The following is a 23,305-nucleotide window of genomic DNA, read 5'->3' on the forward strand; positions in this document are numbered from 1 at the left end:
GAGTTTCTTTGGTCAGCCCTCGCTTTGTGATGCAGTGATATGGAAGCGCATTTCTGCCAGGAAAGAATTAAAGTAGGTAAAATGTTCAAAAATACAAATATTCAGCGTGAGTTAAAAAAAGTGATACCTAGATTGTTACCGGGTGCATGACGAGTAAACAACATGATAACCAACTACCAGGATCCTATTGACCCAGAGCAGCGTCTGGCAGTCTGTCTGAGGTTAGCTGTTACGCAGTGTATATGTCAAGGGCTTTTATTGTGAAAGGTCAGAAAGGAAGGGGATGATCTGGTCAGCGCTGTCTTTGTCAAGGTTGAAAGGAGTAATAAAGTTTGTCGTGTTGGTTCGGACTACGGAGCCTCCATGTTGTTGTACAGTGCAGCGTACATATTGAATATGTCCTTTCCGCACAACGTGATTGGTTGATGCCAACAATAGTTTCTTCGTATTGCCAAAGCTCAGAAAAATTGACCGTGTTACAAAAAAAGTGACACGTGAATTACTCATGACAGAGCAACAGTTTGAAAAAATATATTGTCGTGCGAATTTATTGCAGGAAAAAAAGCGCCCCCAGTGTGTAAAGGCCTTTGGTTTCCTGTCATTCTGACTAACCATGGCTGTTTTAATCAGTATTATTAGGTTATTATTCCTAACCCCTTTCACCTCTTCTTTTTCTTCCCCTGGTGGAGATGGACATGGCTTCTAGCTGTGAACAGAGGCTGTTTTTAAAAAGTATTTATTTTTGGAACCTTTGAGGGAAATCTGACCTCCTTGATTTTAGAATAATTGTAGTGATTGTGTGTTTTTTGGTACCTGATGTTAGAGCTTCCTTAGATGAACCTTGAAGGAACAGGCTTCTAAACGGTTCCTCTTTGCAACCCCAATGCCACGAGACAATAATGTGACGACACACAACTGAACCTATCTAAGTCCCTTAAAGAAGATTTGAACACCTCCCTGTCATGAACCCAGACCAGTGGGGAACATTTGGAAGATTGTCAGGGATGACGTCAGGTAGCAGCTGATGGTCTAAAAACCACAGAGCTCTCCACACTGCACGTATCCCCAGGCTAAAGGCCTTTAGAAACTAGGGGTGTTTTTTTTTCGAACTGGTCTTTTGTCTGTGTGAAGCTACATGAACCTTTTATTGAACAACTGTTGCAAATTCACATCGCTGCCAGTGTGAATAGTTTGGATGTGAAATATTCGCAGGTGAGTATGTCACATTTTGGTGTTTATTCATCAATAAATGTGTGCAAAGGGGATGGAGCTAAGAGAGCTTTCACACTGGCACATTCCAAAGTGGGCTGACCCTGACTGTAACCCAGAGCTAGTTGGCCCTGATCCAGAGCAGGGTTAGCCCTGAGTTAGTGGGGTTCTCAACATAGGGCCGAATGTTGCTGTTGTGAAACGGGGCTGAAGTAAACAATGGAATTTGCGTCAGGTTTTTGTTGTTCAGTATGTTAAAGAGTAGTCATGCTTCATTGTAGAATGCAAACAATAGTCACATGGTCCAACAGACCTTTAACCCCGGGGTTGTAGCAGTGCAGTGTGAATCATACAGCCCTGGGCTAAGGTTAACCCTGGCTTAACAATGCTAAGTTATCCCAGGGTCAACTCTTTAGGAATATGTCGTGTGAAAAGCCTCCATGTGTACCTCTTCTGTTCTTGTGGTTTTGTACTGTATTGACCATTAAATACACTGAACTATGCACCAACGTTGGTTTCCCATGTGCTTCAGGGATGTACTGGGAGGTTGGGGCTCAGGTACTGGTGCCGCTGGCGTTGCTGGAGCCCTCCTCTACTCCATCCTCACCCAAGTCGGCCTGTCGCCACAGATCACACTTCTCACCATGCTGGTGGTCCCGTTTGCTATGCTGATTAGGTAAGTGTGGAAGTACAAAGTTAAGGACAAGATTCTGATAAGGATCTGACATATTTGCACAATAGCACCTAAGAATGGAGAACAGTCGATAGCCGATGAAATGATTCTTCTTGGCTCTTATTTTTTGCCTTTCCCAACACCACCACCAGCTATTTCTTCCTGCTGGTTCTTCCTCCTACATTACCTCAGTGGAGAAGCAGGGAGACAGAATACGCCGCTGTGGGCTCAGAGGAGAGACAGCGGCTGATGGATGGATCAGAAGAAGAGGAGCAGGAGAAGTCAACCCCAGGTACATGGCACAAACAAAGGATTCAAACATTATAAATTCATTTGATTGAAAATCTTCCTTTGACATTAAAGAACATCAGGTAAAAGCAAGACTTTTAGAAGGGATATATTGTTTTGTTGCTTGGTGCTGAGTGGTGAGTTTAACTTTAGCTGCAATTGTGCAATGGAAAACCCAGTCACAGAGCATAGCTGTAATCTAAGTCAGATAATAATGAAGGCCCTGGTCTGTGCTCTGGGGGAAAAGTGTGATCTTGATTTTGCTTTTATGGTGATAAAAGGTTGTTTTAGTTAAGTTCTGTATAAATGAGTCATTACATTAGATAGGTTTGGGACTTGAAAACGTGGTAAGCTGTGCGGTCTGATAACCTCAGATACCCCAGTTGTGAGGATGTTGTGTGTTCAGATATGTATCTCTGCATTGGAAGCGGTAATGTGGGTGGGTCAATGTGGGGAAACCACTATCCTTATCCACTCTGTGTAGCAGTTAAAACTGATATCAATACACATAATAAGATAGCTTTGGGGTTGTTCAAGGTTGATTTATTTCTTCTTATGATACAGCAAGGCTAGCAGTTTCCCCTGGTTCCATACTATGTACTTAGCCTGGCAGCTAAGTCAGACAGCAAACAAGTCATTGGAATATTCCTTTAAACCTGCAGTATTTGCTTATTGTTGGCCATCCGGGGACATCGGATTAGGCTGTGAACACAACATTGACATATAATCACCTTCAAAGCTAGGGTTGGTAATGTTGAGAAACTAGCAAGAGTATGCTAGATTTTAAAAAAATTATCCAACCTATAAACCAGCCCAGTGTTGTCAACTCTTCTCCAATGAAAGTAGCTAGCAACACTGGCTGCTAACTAGCTGATAGCTAGCTGCTAACTAGCTGCTAACTAGCTGCAGAAGTCCCTGAATGTAGAGAGAAAGACATCAAGTCATCAGCATTGACAGTCCGGCCCTTCAGGTCTCCCTCCAAAGACACTCCCCCAACACTATCATTAGGTAGGTAGACAGGTAGACAGGTAGGTAGACAGGTAGGTAGACAGGTAGACAGTCAGACAGTCCGGCCCTTCAGGTCTCCCTCCAAAGACACTCCCCCAACACTATCATTAGGTAGGTAGACAGGTAGGTAGACGGGTAGACAGGTAGACAGTCCGTCCCTTCAGGCCTCCCTCCAAAGACACTCCCCCAACATTATTATTATGAACGTTAACAATGAAAATGGCTGCTGTTAGTACTCACAGCTGTCAAGATAGCAGCTGGTGGAAGGTGGTGACGTGCAATGAGTGCACGGGCAGAGTGCACGTAGGCAGGCATGCAGGTAGACACAGCGGGGAACCTCCGGGTCTGAGAAGTGAAGGCAATGCTGAAAAGCCTTAAACCTGCATCCTTTCTAGCAGCCAGCAGGGGGCGACTCCTCTGGTTCTATAGAAGTCTGATAGAAAATGAGCCTACTTCTCTCTTGATTTATTACCTCAGTAAACATTGTAAACATGAGTTTATGGTCAATACAGCATGAGCTTCATTTAGTAAATGACGGTCCCATTTAGAGTCAGATAGACCATAAAGCAGGGGATGCTTTAGGGCGGGGCTACCTTGTGATTGACAGGTCTCTACCACGGTGTTGTCCGGTCTGGGAGTTGTCCGTGTTTTCATCCTACAACTTTAACCCTTTCACAGTGTGTTTACACTTCATCACAGTTAGCTTTAACCTTTTAGTCAACTAAAATGTCTTATTCAGTGTTGGGTTGTACTTAGCTCCGCCCTCTCCTGTTATTCATGGTTGCAAAAAAACAAGATGGCGAACTCGAGGCCTCAAAACTGCAGTCCAAAAACCAATGGGTGACGTCACGGTGACTAGGTCCACTTCTTATACACAATCTATCTGTAAACAGGCAGGTAACCCGTCCAATCATTTCATTCGGTCCAAATGAAATGATCTGACGGGTTTATAAACATGCGACAGCCACAGATACTGGAGTTTTTCCCTTTTTTTTGTCAGAGCATTTGATTTATTGATTGCTGTCAGGATGTAATGAGAATTTCAACAAAAAAGAACATTACCAACCCCAGCTTTAAGTCGATATGATGAACTTGTTATCAAATAGTTTCCTGTTTATACATCTAGGAGACATGGAGCAACACAATCATTCATTTGGAGTTGTGTTTTTTCCACCTGATGAGTCCAATATCTCTCTCTTGTAGCTCTGTTTTGGTCTCCACAACCTCCTGAGGGAAATATCTGGCTCTTTAGCTGCTAAACTGCTCTACTTAAAGCACAGACATGTGATGATATTGACCATGGATATTTCCTCAGTTATCATTGCATCCTTTTGATTGTCTCTTTGTGTATTAATTTCTGCATGAAGTACCTCAGTAGCTCCGGAACACAGTGAGAGACTACTGTTAGTAAAATGCACGAAGCACATTGGTGTTTACCAGCCGGTTGGCTGTCTGATGCTTATTACCAAAACATACCAGATACCAGAGATGTAATGTGAGACCAGCTTTGTATAGCTCAGGGGTCGGTAACCTTTACTATCAAAAGAGCCATTTTAGGCGGAAAAAAAAAAAATCTGTCTGAAGCCGCAAAACATGTGATCATTGTGATGAAGGTAACACAGTTTATAGTCTAAGTATATAGTATATAAGTCTAATGCAGTGAGGGCCAAAGAGACAATGTACTACGGAGGAAAAAACATCTGAGATTTACAGAATAAAGTCATAACTTTACGAGAAAAAAAGAAAATAACACGTAAAAATACTTTTTTTCTCATAAACTTGTGACTTTATTCTCAAAATCTCAGATTTATTTTTTCTCCTTAATGTGGTCCTAATACTCCGTCGTATCGTCGTACCATAGACCTACAACAATGATCAATTAAAATTATGAGCAGCGATGAATGGGCCCTCGCACCTTTCCGTGCGTCGGGGGTACTGGCGGGACGCAGTTTGACGCGGCCAGGCATTATAAAACCGGAACTCTGATTAGCACAATGACGCCTGCCACAAGACTCTATGACAAACGGTTCATGAGTTATGAAAGGGGGCGTGGCTAATGTCTTGGGCAGGGTTATGAGTCTATATTGACATGTAAATGTCCTCAGGACTGGACCCTTAGCATGCCTGAGAAATTTCGGACTTCGTACAGTGGAGTCAGGCCAGGCATTAGGAATTATGGGCACATCATTTCCAAATTGGGCCCCTCATCCACCTCGACTCCAGGTCGCCCAGTTTCATGATATTATTAGATTATATATTAGGCAATATTCATATTCACTCCAACTTTAAAAAATGAGCCCGCCAGCGGGTTTTATTTGCTAGTCTGCCAAGCTCCTCATCTTTGTATGTGCAGCTTTGCCTGCTGCTTCTCCAGAAATGTGGTCATTGCCTTTCTGATCCTTTCATTTTCTTGTTCTCTCTGTACCCTGGCTTTTATTTTGTTGAGCCCCCGATCAGGGCTCTCCACAAGGATATGGAGTAGCCAGCCAGGGTGAAACAGTAGCCAGGTAGGTGGGTCCAGGGGCATGCACCCCAGGAGAATTTTTTTTTTTTTATAAAAGCCCAAATTTGGTGACCTGTGGTACATTGTAACGCTACTATTCCCTCATATACACTGATCTCAATTAGTGTGTATTTTAATGAGTTTGCCTGTCTGATTGTAAACATGTAACTAGTGAATTATTGTAAAGGAGAATCAGGCTCCTAGTGTTTTTTAGCCCACAGTCTGTAATAGTTATTAATATTTAAAACCACGTCTATTCCTGACAGATCAGAACTTTTCTAATTTAGAATCATAGACCTTATTTATTATTATTTATCAAGACATGCCACAATGATGGTTAATGTATAAATTATCTCTTATTCAATGGAAATAAACAGGGTTACTTTAAGGGTCCCAGGTCTTATCCAGCCCGTGTATTGATTTTAAATTAAACTATTGATCAAATAAACCTATGGCAAAAAGAACTCTTAAATAACAAAACATGTGAATCACTTGACTCAAATCATGTGAATGTAGTAAATTAACTCAACTTTTGTCATCTTCACTATCATCATACTTTATCATATAGGGGCCTACAACAGGAAGTGCCATTACATCATATTCATATTTATGAATCCGTGTATAAGTCCGACCCTCAGGAGGTAATGTCATCTCTCATCGATCAGCGGAGGGACATGGATCAGGCTCCAGTGTTTCCCGTTAATTACGGCCGCCACAGTTTCATAATGAACTGATAATAGTTTTACATTTCTCCACGGGTGGGGTCGGTTGGACGCTCGCCGGTGTGGAAGGACCTCTCCTGGCGCATTTCCTCTGTGTGGTGCGCACCCCTCAACGGGTCCAGTTTTGACCGAACCATTTTCACAATAACAGTGGGGGGGTGGGGGTATGAGATTGTTGAAAGGTGTTTTAATGAAACCATGTAAATATATTTAACTTGTACTGTCAGTGATATAGGTCAGTAAGTAAAGTGTTGTTCTTGATCCCATTTAAGAGTCAACCATAGACCTTTGCATGGGTCCCAGCCCCTGGTCTTGGGCCCGGGGACAGCTGTACCCTTTGCCCCCGCCTGACAGCGGTTCTGAGTGGAGTTACAACAACTTCCTGTTTCATGGCGAATGGCTCAAAATGGCCGCCACGCCACGGTCAGGTCGTTCAGTGAAAACTCACAGTTTGAATAAATTTTCATCCTGAAGGTCTTAAGATGGTCCTGACCAAATTTCAAGTCGATCTGATTAAATCTGTAGGAGGAGTTTGTTAAAGTACACGGCCTATAAAACGCTAAAAATGGGCGAAAATCGCATATCAAATTCAAATTTGCTGACTTCCTCATGAGTTTTGGGCATACCTCAAAGAGGCTTTTCTCTGCGTCGCCACATGTTACATCTGTTTGTGACAAATTTCATACTTGTAGGTGAAACCGGAGCGAGGGGCTACATTTTTTCAATTTTCTAGGGGGCGCTAGCGAGCTATTTTGCAACACCCAAGCCCGAGAACTTTAAAATATAAAAAATTTTACCGCGTCTGATAAGTGTGCCAAGTTTAACAACTTTTTGAGCGAGTTGAGGCCCTCAAAAAGGCGATTCATTTTATGAATAATAATAATAAGAAGAAACACTATAGTTTCAATAGGGCCTTCGCTGGCCCTATTAAAAATGAAAATGTAAACACAAAACAGTTATTCATTTCCATTTTTAAAAATCCACAGGGAGCCACAGGAGAGGGGGTAAAGAGCTGCAGGTTGATGACCCCTGGTCTAGATGAAGTGCTGGTTCCCTTCTCTTGAGGAGACAGAATGTGATTTTACCTTTGTGATTTAATTCATGGTATGGATGGTGGAGTGAACCTGTGGTGTCTGAACATCTGTGACTAAGCTGTTTCTCCGTTGAAGCAACCCCCCCCCCCTGACACCCAGGCAGATTAAAGGCTGCCGATGCTGATTTATTTTCCCACTGCACCCACAACGGTGATGGGAATGAATTGTAAGTAGTGCTGTATGTTGTTGAATAAGTACTCAGGTCTTGTCCCCCCGCCCCCCCTCCTTAATGTAACAGAGGACCAGACCAGCGGACCGCTCACCTTCACAGACAAACTTCATGTCATCAAAGTAAGTGCACTCTTCACCATGGTTGTAGCCAGCTATGAGGTCACCGAGGTCCGGAACTGGCTAAGTCTTTCTGTCTCTCTGAAGGACAGCTGTCTCCAGGGCGTCTGACAGCACCCTCCTGTTCACTGCAGCCATTATATATATATGCGTACTGCACAGCATTAGAAGATCTTATTGAAAACTCTGTTCTTTAATGCTATTTGATGTTATCTTTGATAACCGATGATGATCATTTCATCAGCTGCGGTGCGCTCTGAGCCGCCGCTTCCCTAAACTGTGTCTCATCCAGAGACCAGAGTCTGTCAGACGGTCTGAAGGGGACACTACCAGAACCTCACGCACAGCAGACTATAGGAATGAAAACAGTTGATCTACAGGAGAATGCAGAAGAGCCTTACTGCTTTATATTCCATTCTATTTTAAATTCATGTATTTAATTGTCAACTGGCGCCTGCATTTAGTGTTTTCCTAATAAAGACATTTCAAAATGTCCTGGGTAGGACCTCCAGACCCCCTGCTTAACATCAGCCATTAAAAACCTTCTGGACCTCACTGATCTCTAAACCCTGGCTAGTGGCTGCGGCCCTGCTCTTCACCTTACTTCAAACTGGACTATTTGTCTGCTTCCACTATAACTGCTCTTGATCTTTGTGAGCAGGGCCTGCTGAGGTTCGTGTTTCCCCTGGGACTGGTCTACTTTGCTGAGTACTTCATCAACCAGGGCTTGGTAAGTTCTCTGGTGCCCTCTGGCATCACAACCATCTAACTGCATGTTGTTCCTTATGGTGTACGTAGGCTGTGTGAAGGTATTCGGAGGACATTTAAAAATAGAGCACATTTTGTGACGATGTTGAGCCCAGAATAATGGAGACGTTTCCTTTTCCAGATGGAGCTGCTGTATTTCCCCCAGTTTTTCCTGTCCCATGCAGAGCAGTATCGCTGGTCAGTTAACCTCACTGGAGGATTATTCTGAAGGTATGACCAAGGACGTAGACTTCACTTAACTTATTAATGTGTGTGTGTTTGCAGGTACCAGACGCTGTACCAGGTTGGTGTGTTGGTGTCTCGGTCCTCCCTGTGCTGTGTGAAGATCAGGAGACTGTGGGCTCTCTCTTGGCTACAGGTCAGAAATAGAGTATAAAGTACAAAGCAGCAGAAAAGGATGTTCTGTTTCAAATATTTTTATTAAGAAGCATGTGCATGTCAGTGATACAAACTTTGTGGGGTGTTTATCATGCCTCATTTTTTATACATAACAAAAACAGACAAAACTAGGAACTAAGGGCAAACAAAATGGAGACAAGCAAATACAAAAAACATACGTAATGATAGGAAAACAAAACAAAAAAACAAAACAAACACAGACAGCACCCTAAGGCAAACAAATCAGGGAGACATTGGCGACATACAGTATATACATAAACCGGTATAACCCACCCCCCCTCCCGAACCCTCCCATCCCTGAGCAGTGCTACCTCGGGTACTAAAGACTGTGTCTATTGCGTCTTAATTGTCTGTCCCTCCTATAAAGGAGATCATCGGTCTCCAAATCCTTTCAAATACCTCCAGTCTGTCTTTAAGGGTGTATCGGATCCTTTCTAGGTGGAGGGTATCAGTCAGTGTTGTTATCCAGGATTTAAATGTTGGCACATCTGTCCCTTTCCAGAACAAGAGAATCAGTTTCTTTGCACAAAGGAGACCATAGGACAGGAGATGATATTGTGTGTTCTGTAGGATTTTAGAGCTTTCGGAAGCTCCTAGTATAACCAAAAGTGGATCAGGTTTTAATTGGACTTTAAAAATCTTAGAAAAGAATGAAAATATTGCAACCCAAAAGTCCTGTATTTTAGGGCATAGTGCATAGCTATGAAGTAAATCTGCATCTGCTTGGGCACACTTCTCACATCTTGGTGACGTTTCTGGAAAGATTTTATGTAGCTTTACTTTAGAGTAATGTAGCCTGTGCAGAATCTTAAACTGTATCAAACAGTGTCTGGCATTCAAAGAACAGATGTGAACATACTTCAAGATCTTGTCCCAAATGTTCTCCGTTATTTCTATCCCGAGGTCTTTTTCCCAGCCCTTTTTTATAGAGCTCACATCTACTTGTTGAAGGTCTTGCAATGTATTGTATACAAATGAAACTGGATGGTTATCTACTATACAGTCTCTCAGACACTGGTCTAGTTTATCAGGTGTTGCAACCTCAAAATTGTGAAGATGAGTTTTCACAAAGTGTCTAATCTGGAGATATCTGAAAAAATCTGTTTTTGACAGCCCATACCTCTCCTGAAGCTGCTGAAAGGAAGCAAACGTACCCCGAATGTACAAGTCCCCAACACTACTCAGTCCTGACTCTTTCCATTGATCAAAGGCTCCATCTAGGGTTGAAGGGGTAAAAGACGGGTTTGCCGATATCGGAAGTGTAAAGGATAGAGCTCTAAGTTTAAAATGTTTGGTTATTTGTTTCCAAATTTGAGTAGTGCTATGAATAATCGGATTGTAATTATAACATGCTTTTTTGAGACGAATGGGAGACATTACAATAGCACCAAGTGAGCTGGGTAGACAGTCCTCTCGCTCCATATCCAGCCAGCTGTCGAGAACAATCGTTTCATCCAGCCAATAGGAAACACATCGAATGTTTGTTGCCCAATAATATAGCCTGAAATCTGGTAGAGCCAGTCCCCCATCCCCCTTAGGCTTGCACAGGTGGTCTTTCCTAATTCTATGGGATTTATAATTCCAGATAAATGGTAGAATTATGGAGTCGAGTTTTTTAAAAAAGCTCTTAGTAAGATATATAGGTATGTTTTGAAAGAGGTATAACAGTTGAGGGAGACAGATCATTTTAATTGCATTCACTCTACCTATCAGAGAAATTGGAAGGGTTTTCCAAAACTCTAATTTGGTTTTAAACTTGTCTAACATAGTCATAAAATTAGCTTCAAATAGGGAGTTATATTTCTTCGTGATCTCTACCCCCAAATATGTAAATTTTTCCAAAGCCAGTTTAAATGGAATCTGTTCGAGCATACTTGGGTCTTTACACCGCACCGGCATCAGTTCGCTCTTGCTCCAATTTATCTTATATCCCGAAAAGGAGCTAAATAAGTCAATCGTCTCCAATATGATAGGAATAGAAGTTAGTGGCCTTGTTATGTACATCAAAACATCGTCCGCATACAGCGAAATTTTATTTGAAGTATATTCCGTGTTATAACCAAAAATCTCAGTGTGAGCCCTGATTGTTTCTGCAAGAGGCTCCAATGCTAGAGCAAACAGCAAGGGACTCAGAGCACAACCCTGCCTAGTGCCCCTACAAAGGTTGAATGCATCTGAAACTGTCCGGTTAGTAAGGATTCTAGCACTGGGATTGTTATACAATATCTTAACCCATGCAATAAATTTTGTGCCAAATTCGTATTTTTCTAGTACTGCATATAGGTAGGGCCATTCCACACAGTCAAAGGCCTTTTCCGCATCTAAGCTCAAGATGAACAAATCTTCCTTAGGATGTCTGGGAGAGTACATAATATTAAAAAGGCGTCTGAAGTTATTAAACGAATGTCTTTTCAGAATGAACCCTGTCTGATCCGGGTGTATCAATTTAGCCATATAAGGACCGAGTCTGTTAGCTAAGGATTTGGCCAAGATTTTTTGGTCTGTGTTTAATAGTGACACTGGCCTATATGAACCTACCTGCTCTAAATCTTTCCCTTTCTTTGGAATAACTGTTATAGTAGCTTCATTTAGTGTTGGTGGTAGTGTGCCAACCTCAAACGCCTTTCTGTACATCCTCAACAGGTATGGGGCTAGCATATTATCAAACTTTTTATAAAACTCATTGCAAAACCCATCTGGTCCTGGGCTTTTACCACTTTTTAAAGACTTGATCGTCTTCTTTATTTCCTCACATGTAATTTCTGTCTCCAAGGAATTTTGATCCCTCGGTGATAATGTGGGCAAATCACATGCCTGTAAAAAATGGTCCATAACCTCGGGTGGTGCCTGGGCTTGGGAGGTGTACAACTTTTCATAGAATTGCCGAAAGGTACTGTTTATGTCACTATGTGAGGTAATATGAGTTCCAGAATCCGATTTTATCTTATGAATGGTCCTATCACTTTCCCGTAGCTGCCTTGCCAGCAACTTGTGCGGTTTATCGCCAAATTCAAAAAATGTCTGTTTAGTAAATATGAAAGCTCTTGAGATTTTTTCAGAGAGTAATTGATTGAGCTTGTATTTGAGGGCTGAAATTTTATTATGCGCCTCAGTGGACGGTTGGGCAGCGTTTTCTGCGTCTAATTTTCGTATTTGGTCCTCCAACTGTGATCTTTCAAAACGGTCGCGCTTTTTTTGTGAGGATTGAAAGGAAATGACACATCCTCTTGTATATGCTTTAAAAGTTTCCCACAACAAAGTCGGTGAAATATCATCTTTATCATTCGTCTCAAAAAACAACTTCATCTGAGTCTCTAAGTACTCACAAAAGCGTTTTCTCGTAAGCAGTTGGGGATCAAACCTCCAGGATCTATAGGTCTTTTCAGCCTCGAGCAGCCTCAATGAGAGAGAGACGGGACAGTGGTCAGAAATGACAATGTCGTGGTATTTCGCATTCTGAACTCCAGGCAGGAGTTTGGCATCCAACAAGAAGTAGTCTATTCTGGTGTATACATTGTGAACTTGAGAATGAAATGAGTATTCTCTACCTGTTGCATTTAAAATTCTCCACACATCCAGTAAGTTTGTATTTTTAATATATGAATTCAGAAAATTAGAAGCGTTAGATGATGTCATTCTTCGCGTAGATGATCTGTCCAAATAAGTGTCCAGGACTAGATTATAATCCCCCCCAATCAGCAAATTTGTGGTAGAAATGTCCGGTATCAAACTAAAGACTTTCCTAAAAAATTCAGGATCGTCCCAATTTGGCCCATATATGTTCAGCAATGTAATTGGTGTGGACTGAATCTCACCCGTAACCAAAATATATCTTCCCTCTTTATCTGCAATTGTAGACTGATGTAAGAATGGAACATTTTTGCGAATTAGGATAGCCACCCCCCTAGCCTTGGCTGAAAACTTGGAATGGTATACTTGACTTATCCATCCAGCCTTAATTCTACCATGATCTTCATTTTTCAAATGCGTCTCTTGTAAGAAAATCACATCGGCCCGTAACTCTCTCAGGTGCGACAGTACCTTGCCCCTTTTTACTGGTTCATTTATTCCATTCACATTCCATGTGCAAAAAGTTAAATTTCCTCCCGTTCCTATATCTCCGTCCTTATCTATCGGTGCAACCATAAGGAAATATCATTCTCCTGTAATGATTCTGACGCATTGCCATTTGTCGTTAAATGATACAGCCTATGTAGCACTGCTCCCCACCCCGCCCCCCTTCCTACCCTTAAACAAAACAACAAAAACACAAAAACACTCACCTTCCCCTTGGTGCACCCACATTTAGACCTCTGGGAGCGGGACCAGCCCTCTCTCCCAGAAGTCCAAACTCCGCACCAACTACCTAACAACCAATTCTTAATCACTACCATACTGACCTTCCGGTGTAGCCCCACAGTTATATAGTGAACCCAAAACCAAAAATTCTAGAATTAACATAAGGTATATTATTTATTATTCAAGGGGATAGGTCTGGCTCAACTGCAAAAAAAAGGGTGAGTAAGGATTTTAGAGAGAGTATGTTTAACTTGACCTCCTCTTTAAGTATTTCCGTCATAATTAGGTAACATTTGTCTTGGCCAGTTCCCCTCAGGCTCAGAATGTAAACATAGAAAACGTGCTCTATCCAATAGCACCCACTAACAAAATACTGGAAGAAAAATAGCAGCAGTTGTTAATCAATTGTCTGCTTAATGTAAGCCCAACTGTATACAACGGATCAGTAGCGGAACTACATCAGTAAACTTAGACTTAAACACTTTGAACAAAATGGGCTGTGGCACTTTAGAACGAATGTAAACAGTGGCAGAATGTGCACTTTAACCTTCAATATAACAAGAATAACATTCTGCAAAAGCCACCCTGACGTTCACCTGTAAGAGGCTCCTGTTGGAGTCCTCAATCTCAGTCTCTCTTTGGAGATCCTAAACGGAAAGTCCTCTCAGTAAGTCTCTGAAGTTCAAAGTGGAGGGCCCTCATTATCTGGAAATGGCGCTCCACATAACGACAAGCCTCCTCCGGGTCGGTGAAAAACCTCTCTGATCCGTTATGGGACACTCGTAGCTTGGCTGGGTACAAAAGTCCAAATCTGACTCCAGGTTTGTCGCGTAGCATCCTCCTGGCTGGAGTGAACGCAGCTCGGCGTTTAACTACTTCAGGTGGGAAATCTCTGAAGATTCGGATCCGTTGTCCTTGAAATGTTAAATCCTTGATGGACATCACTTTCTGCATTATGTCTTCATAAACATGACAGTAATGTACCCTCGCGATCAGCTGCCGTGGTGGCTCGTTGTCTCCAGGACGTCTCCTCAGGGCCCTGTGGGCTCGGTCTATCTCCGGTGTTTCTGCTAGGTTTAGCACCTCCGCTAGCATCTGAGCCACAAACTCCCTGGTCTTCTTCCCAGTTTCTTTCCCTTCTTTTAATCCGACCACTCTCAAGTTCTGTCTTTTCGAGCACCCCTCCAAGTCTAGGCATTTTTCTGAGAGTTTCAACTTGCCCAGAAAGTTTCTTGACCTTGTCCTCCAAGTCCTGCAGCGTGTCCGAGGAGCCGCTAGCCGAGTCTGCTAACTCTTTCAGAGTTTGGTTTTGCGCGTCCATCCTGGCCTTCAGCGCTGTTATCGCCGCGTCATTTTCGGCCTTCAGTTGTGCTATTTCCCCTCTCAATGTAGTCGTAACCTCTGAGATCTCGGTTTCAATCTTCTTACAAATCTCCGACTTGATAAGGAACAGTTCTGCGTGTAGCGCTGCTATGGCCCCCAGCACGTCGCTGTTACCCGCCGTCCGGGCGACCCCTCCGGCGTTATCCCCTCTAGTTGAGCCCGAGGCTTCATTCGGGCCTGTTTCCTCGCTCGGGTCCAGCTTTGTGTTGGCCTTTTTCGGCATTTTCACACAGATTTCTTCCTCTCTTACCTTCCCCAGAGGCTTCGATTATATTCTTGATGACCTTCCTGAATTATTTTCGAGTGGTTTTGGTAAAAAATGGAATTTTAAACGTAAATCTGCTGGAGCTACAGGTGGCTGCGTCCTATCCGCTCATCGCTCGACAGCGCCCCCCAGAAAAGGATGTTCTGGATGAAACTAACCACACACGTCTGTCCTCCTCAGCAGCTGTACTACCCAAGCCCTTATCAGAGACCCCATTCACACCTGGCATTAGACTGTGTTATGGGTGATCGGATATCAGTCGTACAGTGCTGGACCACATGAAAGTACACGTTTAAATGTTCCCAGAATGCATTGTGGACGGATTGTGATCCTATCGGCCAAACCACCTCCGGCGGTGGTCAGGGATGCATTGTGACCACATGGAGGAGCTAATGTAATTGCGTTTTCAATCCACATACAACAACTATGTGGGTAGAAATACGTAACCCTGGGGCTGTCCCCAAGCCTCCAGGAAGTGCGCTGGTCGTTGATCCGGACTTTCGTAGTAGACAAACGGCGGTACTGCAACTTCCGTGTCAGTCATGTGATGCATTGGGCCCAAAAATACTTTTTCCCACAGACTTCCATTGGGAAAGAGATATCTGTAACTCATAGGATAATTTTTTTGAGGTGAATCAATTTCCCAGTATGAACACTCTAGTAGCCCTTATTTAAATCATTTAGTTTTTAAAGTTGTAAAACGCACTAACAGCTGAATCCAGAGGTACTTTTCCAGACGGAAGTCGAGCCATTTAGGCTTCATGCTCCAATGAGCAACTCTCATTGGAATGAACGGGGCCCCGCCTCCAACGCTGGATCCATCCGCTTGATCCATCTGCTGGATCCATCCGCTGGATAGTTCTTTTAATACATCCATGGCTGTCCCCAGCAGGCCAGTCCTTAGGAATTATGGGTAGGGGGACAGACTGTCCAAATTGGGCCCCTCATCCAACCCGACTCCAGGTCGTCTACTTTCATATGATACTGGGTTTTATATGCTAGTTTGCCTTGCTCCTCACCTCTGTACATTCAGCTTCACCTTCACACCTGCTGCTTCCTCACACCTTTCTTAGTCTCTCTGATCCTTTCATTTTCTTGTTCTCTCTGTACCCTGGATTTTATTTGTTTCAGCCCCTGATGACGGCTTTCCACAAGGATATGGAGTAGCCAGCTAGGAGGAAACAGTAACCAGCCAGTGGGAAACAGTAGCCAGCTAGGGGGAAACAGTAGCCAGCCAGTGGGAAACAGCAGCCAGCCAGTGGGAAACAGTAGCCAGCCATTGGAAAACCCAATGTGATAATGTGACCCAATGCAAGTGATAACCCACAGAGAGCAGTACAGATACACCTGAAATAGACCAATCGGTATCACAAAGATGAGCTACAAAGAGTGGTCACTTCAGACTGCTAGCCATAAGGTGTCACACTGTGGTGAAGGTTCAACCGCTGACCGCTGTTTGGTATCACAGCGTTGATTACCAACACTCTGTTCTCCATCTCCCCTCTCTGCCGTCCACAGGTGGTGAACGCCGTGCTGCTGCTTTTGGCGGTGCGTTACCAGTTCCTGCCCAGCGCCTGGCTGGTGTTCGCTTTCGTCCTCTACGAGGGTCTGTTGGGTGGAGTTGCGTATGTCAACACCTTCTACTTCATCAGCAAGGAGGTTTGTTATTCGGGGTATCCATGTTTCACTAAGTCAAACCAAGTCAAACGTGCCACTTTTTCCAACTGATTCTACATAGCTGTTTTTTTTCTCGTGTTCAAGCTACAGTGACTGTCAATACTTCCTGCATAAGTTTCACATTAAAAGCCTCAGGAGGTGCTGAATCACTCATGTGATCTTAACATCATTCAAACTACAGTAAAGTGAAAGGGATCGGACACAGATGTTGTGTTGTGTTTTAAAAAGGCCAGTGAATGTAGAGAATATGGGATGCTGAGGAATTGATTCATTACTAGCAGGTTGGACTATTGTGATGCCCTCTTCACTGGCCTACTGAAACAGCTGCTAGGAGAAGTTCAGCTAGACGAGGAGACGAGGAGACAAGAGCACATTACTCCTGCTTTAGCTAGCCTGCACTGGCTCACATACAGAACTCTTACATACAGCACCTTCTTACATTTCTAACTTTTTAACTCCTTATTAACCAACAAGAGCCCGTATGTCCTCTGATGCTGCTGCTCCGTTGACATGTTTAACAATCAACTGAAGACCTGCTTATTCAGGCAGCCATTTAGTTCATGTAGTACATTTGTATCTTTTTCTACTATTTTTTTCTCTATAGTTTTATTTTTAATGCCATACTGTAAAGCACTGTGAGCTGCATTTTATGTATGAAAGGTGCTATCCAGTGCTGTAAGGATGGTGTATTTATGTAGTCCATCAGGAAGTGATCATCTCCCTGGTTCCCTCCACTAACTGCCAATGGGATTGTTCCATTGGGTTTTGAATTATTGCAGAAAATAATCTCTGTTGCAAACAAACGTTTATGATACTGACACGTTTTGTTCAGTAAGATAATCTCCACTAATGAACATCACGTTATGATTTATGAAGCGTGAATGAAATGGGCAGATGTAAAAATCTAACGTTAGGCTATAAGAGGTCGTTCACATGACCTCTTAAACGCGTGGAAAATGCTGGCCGTTATCCAAGGTGCTCGGGAGGTTGCTCTCCTGTCACGCCTGCCGTTACTAAGCAACCAAAACCTGCGTGCTGTGATGACGATGATGATGATGAAGATGAAGATGAAGTTGTGATAATTTAGCAGGAAGTCTCAGTGACTAAAACAAAGATAAATGGATATCCAGCAGAGTCAGCTCCTCACAGTAACTTTACTGCTCCATGTGTCGGAGTCAGTCTGACCTTTCCTCTGGATGTTGTGACGTCATCGCTCATTAAAACGGTCCGTGGGACAGATGGAACGCTCTGGATAGTCTTTGTCCTCCACATATTTACTGGAGAAAGAACAGATGTTGGTTGGTCCTAGTCACATGACATGCGGTGCTTGCTGCAGCGTTCCAAAAGTTGAACTGTTTTTATCTCGGAGTGCAGCCGTCGCACTCTGGCGTTGGAGTGCGCTTTCCGTGCGTCTACATTGACAACAATGAATTTGAAGGCGCAAAAAAACACGGCACGAATTCCACCACAGTCACATGACTTTGCATCACCACCACTCAGGTAAAGGCGGACTAGTGTTTGGCGTGATGACCTTTGATCGTCTCATTTAGACACTCGTTAGCAACCGTCTTTTTTAAAGGGACTGTTTGTAAGAATCAGAAATGTCTTGTTAACAGCGACATCTGTGGCCGTTAAGTAAACAAAAGTCAGCGTCCTGTTGCTCGCGCTTGTGCTCGCTCTATATAGACATGAACAAGCATCGCTCAAAACAGTGAGGAGACAAACGTCAGCTAAAAGCACAATATCACTCTATATTTCAGCTGCTTGGCAGTAATGTTAGCTGACCAGACGAAGGTCTCTCCATGAATCAATGCTGATCCTAGTGTTGGCTTTTCCTGCTTCAGCCTCCCGACCGCGGCCGGAGGGAACAGGGGAGACACTGGAGTTTTGGTCGGAGACGATAACGTTTCTCGCTGCGGAGCCCCGTCACTTCACAAGACACGGGAAACCTCTGTTGGTCTGGAGGAGCTGCAGCATTTATTTCTGCACAAACGTCCACTAGATATTCTCAGAGCTAAACTAACTCTTCTGCTGTGTGGAGTGTGCGCGCATGCACGTGAGAGGTGGAGCGAAAGAGTGAGAGCGAGCGCGGTGTGTGAGTGAAAGCGAGCAGAGTACAGCAGAGACTCCGGCCCTGGAGACCAAAGCTACGGTCTCCCCCGCGTCCTCCGACCGCGGCCAACACTGTTTAACAGACGGGCTTCACTAGATACAACCAAGAGGTTTTGGTGCTTCACTGTAGTTTGTGTTGGAGTCTGAGTCTGAACAGCGTAGCTACACTCGAGCGAGCATGGGACACCGACCCACAACGATTTATACATATAAGAAGTTACAAACAGTCCCTTTAAGACACATAAAAGCTTCAAAATTCACCAGTGGGATATTTACTGACGTATTTTATATCGTAGAACAAAACGTTGAAATCTCTTCAACTGGTGTTAACCACAGACCTGATTTCAGACAGCTAACTAAAAACACACTGACTCCCAGACGAAGGGAACAGGAAGTGATGAAATGTTGACTCATTTCTGGGTTCGAGGACTCATTCCTGCAGCACTCTATACAAATAAAGTTATTATTATTATTATATATATACACTCACCGGCCACTTTATTAGGTACAAGGTGTACCTAATAAAGTGGCTGGTGCTAGTACCGGGTGGTCTTCTGCTGCTGTAGCCCATCTGCTTCAAGGTTGGACGTGTTGTGCGTTCAGAGATGTTACAACCAAGGTATGCAGAATACCGAGTGGTTATTTGAGTTACTGTTGTCTTTCTATCATCTCCAACCACTCTACCCATTCTCCTCTGACCTCTGACATCAACAAGGCATTTCCGTCCACACAACTGCCGCTCACTGGATATTTTCTCTTGTTCGGACCATTCTCTGTAAACCCTAGAGATGGTTGTGCGTGAAAATCCCAGTAGATCAGCAGTTTTTTTAAATACTCAGACCAGCTTCAACCATGCCACGTTCAATGTCACTTAAATCCCCTTTCTTCCCCATTCTGATGCTCGGCTTGAACTTCAGCAAGTCGTCTTCACCACGTCTAGATGCCTAAATGCATTGAGTTACTGTCATGTGATTGGCTGATTAGCTATTGGTGTTAACAAGCAATTGAACAGTTGAACGGTTTGTGTGTTTGTTTGTGTGTGTGTGTGTGTGTGTGTGTGTGTGTGTTTGTGTGTGTTTGTGTGTTTGTGTGTGTGTGTGTGTGTGTGTGTGTGTGTGTGTGTGTGTGTGTGTGTGTGTGTGTGTGTGTGTGTGTGTGTGTGTGTGTGTGTGTGTGTGTTCTCTCCATCCTGACTGACTGATGTCTTTCCTCCCCCAGACTGAGGACAGAGAGAGGGAGTTCTCCATGGCTGCTGCCAGTGTAGGAGACAGTTTGGGCATAGCTGTGGCTGGACTCTCTGCCTTCCCCGTCCACAGATACTTCTGTTCCCTGTGACCTCAGCCCACACACTGACCAGCACCACCAATAAGCAAGACATGGGTGCTTTCTATTTGAGGGATCTTATTTTAAATCTGAAATGAGTTAAAGACACTCTGACCAAAGGAGACTTTACTCCTACGTAACAATATTGACTCCTCACACTGTATTCAACGCAGATTCCTAATCAGAGAGGTGGACTCGCTCACTAACAACTATCTTTTCCCCAGCTTACTGAACCTAATAATGTGTTTGGAGACCGACTGCACTAAGAGTCTGTTGCCTGCTGAGAAAAACTGATTATGCTGTCATAAAAGTGCAGAAAATGTCCAAAGCTTGTTGTGGAGACCAATACGAGTTGTGCACTAACCTGGGTGACAAATAGCAATGCGTTTCCTGTTGCTGCTTAACAAGAAAGTCCTTCCTGTGGTTCAGTAGTGAAAAGCATTTAATATGAAACAGCCAAGCAAGACAGGAAATGTCCAGTTTACATCTGCAACAGTCTTAGTTTGGCAAAATGAAGATACATAACATCACATCATCAGAATTTGTTTAAATTACATTTACAATTTACTTGAACTGTTTCTGAGTGACGGGACAGAGTAGAGCATCTCATTTTCAAAGATAACACCTACAGAATCTTTGTCATATAGTGTGAAGAGCTCCTGTTAGTGGACTGACCAAACAACAGACTACACAAGAGTTGAGCTTAAGATAACAACAGTCTAGTTTTACTGACCTCACTAATTAGTATTTATGATAATGAAGTGTTAACCCCTCACTGCCATTTAGAGCTGGCTTTATACAAAATGACTTAGTGCAACTATCGCCCCGTTTCCACCGCAGGAACTAAGACCCTTTTGAGGAACTCTTTGCATTTCCACCGCAGGAACTAAGAACCTTTTGTGGAACTCTGCGTTTCCACCGCAGGAACTAAGAACTTTTTGAGGAACTCTTTGCGTTTCCACCACAGGGACTAAAACCTTTTGAGGAATTCTTTGCATTTCCACCACGGGGACCAGGGTCTAAATTAAGTTCTGGGGACATTTTACATTTACATTTTTACCCCTACAAAAGGCCCCTGGTGGTCGGGGGGTATTACTTTCTTTTTTTTTTTAAAGTTATTTTTTTGGGGGCATTTTACATTTTTATTGAGAGGACAGTGGATAGAGTCTTGGAAAGGGGGGAGAGAGAGAGTGGATGCGGAAAGGGCCACAGGCCGGATTCGAACCCGGGCCGCCGCGGTCAGGACCAAGCCTTGTTAAATGGGCGCCCGCTGTACCAACTGAGCAAACCCAGGCGCCCGGGTATTACTTTCTTAAAGTACAGGAACTTTCGCGGTGGAGTTTCCAGGGATGACCGTCGCTGACTGATGAAACACACACACACACACACACACAGCGCCGCTGCTTCAACTCGTGTACCACTTCACTCATAAACAAGGAAGTACTCTAGTATTGATTTAGGACGAGGGGAGAGCATTTCTCTCTGTTTGATAATATTAAAAGTAAAGTTAGGCTCTTCTGTCTGCTTCCCTTCCTCTTTTAAAAGAGAGAGAGAGATGGCGAGGGCAAGTGGTAACATTACAAACTAGCAAGAGTACGCTCCATTTAAAATGATCCAACAGAAAAACCTGGCTCAGTGTTGTCAACTCTTCTCCAATGAAAGTAGCTAGCTTGGAATATTTCTTATTTTTATGCTTTTAATCGCATGATTGTCTTCAACCTTGTTTATGATTGTTCTACACTTTATGTCAAGCACCTTGAGATTCCGCTGTATTTTAATGTGTACTATATTAATTAAATTCATTATTATCAATATTAGCAGCGCTAGCTCCAAAAGTCGCTAAATCTAGCGAGATAGTCAGCAACACTGACAATCCGTCGCTTCAGGCCTCCCTCCAAAATGATCATTATGAACATAAACAATGAACATGGCTACTGTTACTCACAGCTGTGAAGCTAGCGACTGGTGCAAGACGGGCAGAGTGCACGCAGGCAGATAGGCAGTCTAATCAAATCAAATCAAATCAATTTATTTTTGTATAGCGTCAAATCACAACAGAAGTTATCTCAAGACGCTTTATATATAGAGCAGGTCTATGACCGTACACCATAGTTTAGAGACCCAACAGGATCCACCAAGCGCACTGTGGCCAGGAAAAACTCCCCGATTACTGGGAAGAAACCTGGAGCAGAACCTAATCATTTCATTAGATTAGATTAGATTATTACAGTCCTATCACAGCCACAGATTCCAGATTTTTTAAATGTATTTTTTCAGAACATTTGATTTATTTGATTGATGTTGGATGTAATGGGAAGATTTTTTTTTCGGGTATGCCTGTCAACATTGTTAACATCACCAGAACATTTTGTTGTGCACGTTTTTGCTCAAGTTCTGTTTTTTCTCCAAAATCTCAGTTTTCTGAAAGTTAACTTGGTTTAAATGTGATTTCACAAATATCTGTAATTATTATAATAATAATGTACTTTGTCCATATACACATCCTGTTTTCTCTTAAACATGTCTCGAACACATGCTGATGTGCACATTCCTACTGACATTATAACAACCTACATGTTGTATTATGCTGCTACTGTTGAATCATCATATCTACTGATTGTGTTTTAAGCCTGCGCTTTGTTGATCAGATCTCTCCAGGTTTTAAAGCGGCAAATCGAGGCTTCAAAATTGGACAGGAAATAGTTTAAATCAAAATGTGAATACATTTTGAAGTGCAATTCAAAGATGTGGTCTTCAATATAAAGTTATCCGATAGGTCACTGTGATTGTACTGTGATTATTACCCATGAGTCTCAGTATTGTTGATCATGTAGGACCACCTGTCAGTGAGTCACATATCTGCATATCAAAGGTTTCATTCAAACAGATCCCTGTTATCAGTAGGACTATTTTCATCAATAATTAATCTGCTGATTATTTTCTCAATTAATCAACTCATCGTTTGGTCCTTAAAATGTCAGAAAATGGTTTATAGTTTCCTAAAACCCAACGTGACTTCTTCACATTACAGCCCCAAATATTCAGTTTACTATCACAGTAGATCCTCACAGGGATTTATTGGGTATTTTTACTTGAAAAATGACAATAATCTAAATTTCTGATAATTTTCTATAGACTAATCTTTTCAGCTGAAGTTTACGTGTAATGACACTAATGGTTGAGCTGCATTTTATGAGTTATGTGGTTGTGCAGCTATGAATAACATTTAAAGATGATCGGTTTACATATAAAGGGTTAGGGTTAATACTCTGCTTTGAATAATAATTTGCTTGT

General features: G+C 42.9%; 2 protein-coding genes and 1 long non-coding RNA gene across 6 annotated transcripts in view; 2 read left to right on the top strand and 1 right to left on the bottom strand.

Annotated features, from left to right (window-relative positions):
• slc16a3a (solute carrier family 16 member 3a) overlaps positions 1 to 19,829 on the top strand; it is an 82,743-nt gene extending 62,914 nt beyond the window's left edge. Inside the window, exon 8 of the transcript XR_012596487.1 lies at positions 18,687 to 19,829. The gene's annotated coding sequence lies outside the window, so the exon portion shown is untranslated. The remainder of the gene's footprint in view (positions 1 to 18,686) is intronic.
• Positions 1 to 20,457, top strand: part of cln3 (CLN3 lysosomal/endosomal transmembrane protein, battenin) — a 32,903-nt gene extending 12,446 nt beyond the window's left edge. For all 4 annotated transcript variants that reach the window (XM_074654998.1, XM_074654999.1, XM_074654997.1 and 1 more), the window contains 8 exons: positions 1,742 to 1,885; positions 2,035 to 2,174; positions 7,736 to 7,788; positions 8,447 to 8,515; positions 8,675 to 8,730; positions 8,818 to 8,911; positions 16,418 to 16,558; positions 19,907 to 20,457. In XM_074654998.1, the coding sequence (XP_074511099.1) occupies positions 1,742 to 1,885; positions 2,035 to 2,174; positions 7,736 to 7,788; positions 8,447 to 8,515; positions 8,675 to 8,730; positions 8,818 to 8,911; positions 16,418 to 16,558; positions 19,907 to 20,023 (814 nt within the window). In that variant the 3' untranslated portion in view covers positions 20,024 to 20,457. The remainder of the gene's footprint in view (positions 1 to 1,741; positions 1,886 to 2,034; positions 2,175 to 7,735; positions 7,789 to 8,446; positions 8,516 to 8,674; positions 8,731 to 8,817; positions 8,912 to 16,417; positions 16,559 to 19,906) is intronic.
• LOC141779967 (uncharacterized) lies at positions 19,709 to 22,789 on the bottom strand. Its single transcript, XR_012596492.1, has 2 exons — positions 22,206 to 22,789; positions 19,709 to 22,015 (listed from the first exon to the last, which is right to left on the bottom strand). It is a non-coding gene; the product is annotated as an uncharacterized LOC141779967 (long non-coding RNA).
• Between the last annotated feature and the right edge of the window lie 516 nt (positions 22,790 to 23,305).

The sequence above is a fragment of the Sebastes fasciatus genome, chromosome 13 (genome assembly GCF_043250625.1).
Source record: "Sebastes fasciatus isolate fSebFas1 chromosome 13, fSebFas1.pri, whole genome shotgun sequence".
NCBI classification, from domain to species: Eukaryota; Metazoa; Chordata; class Actinopteri; order Perciformes; family Sebastidae; genus Sebastes; species Sebastes fasciatus.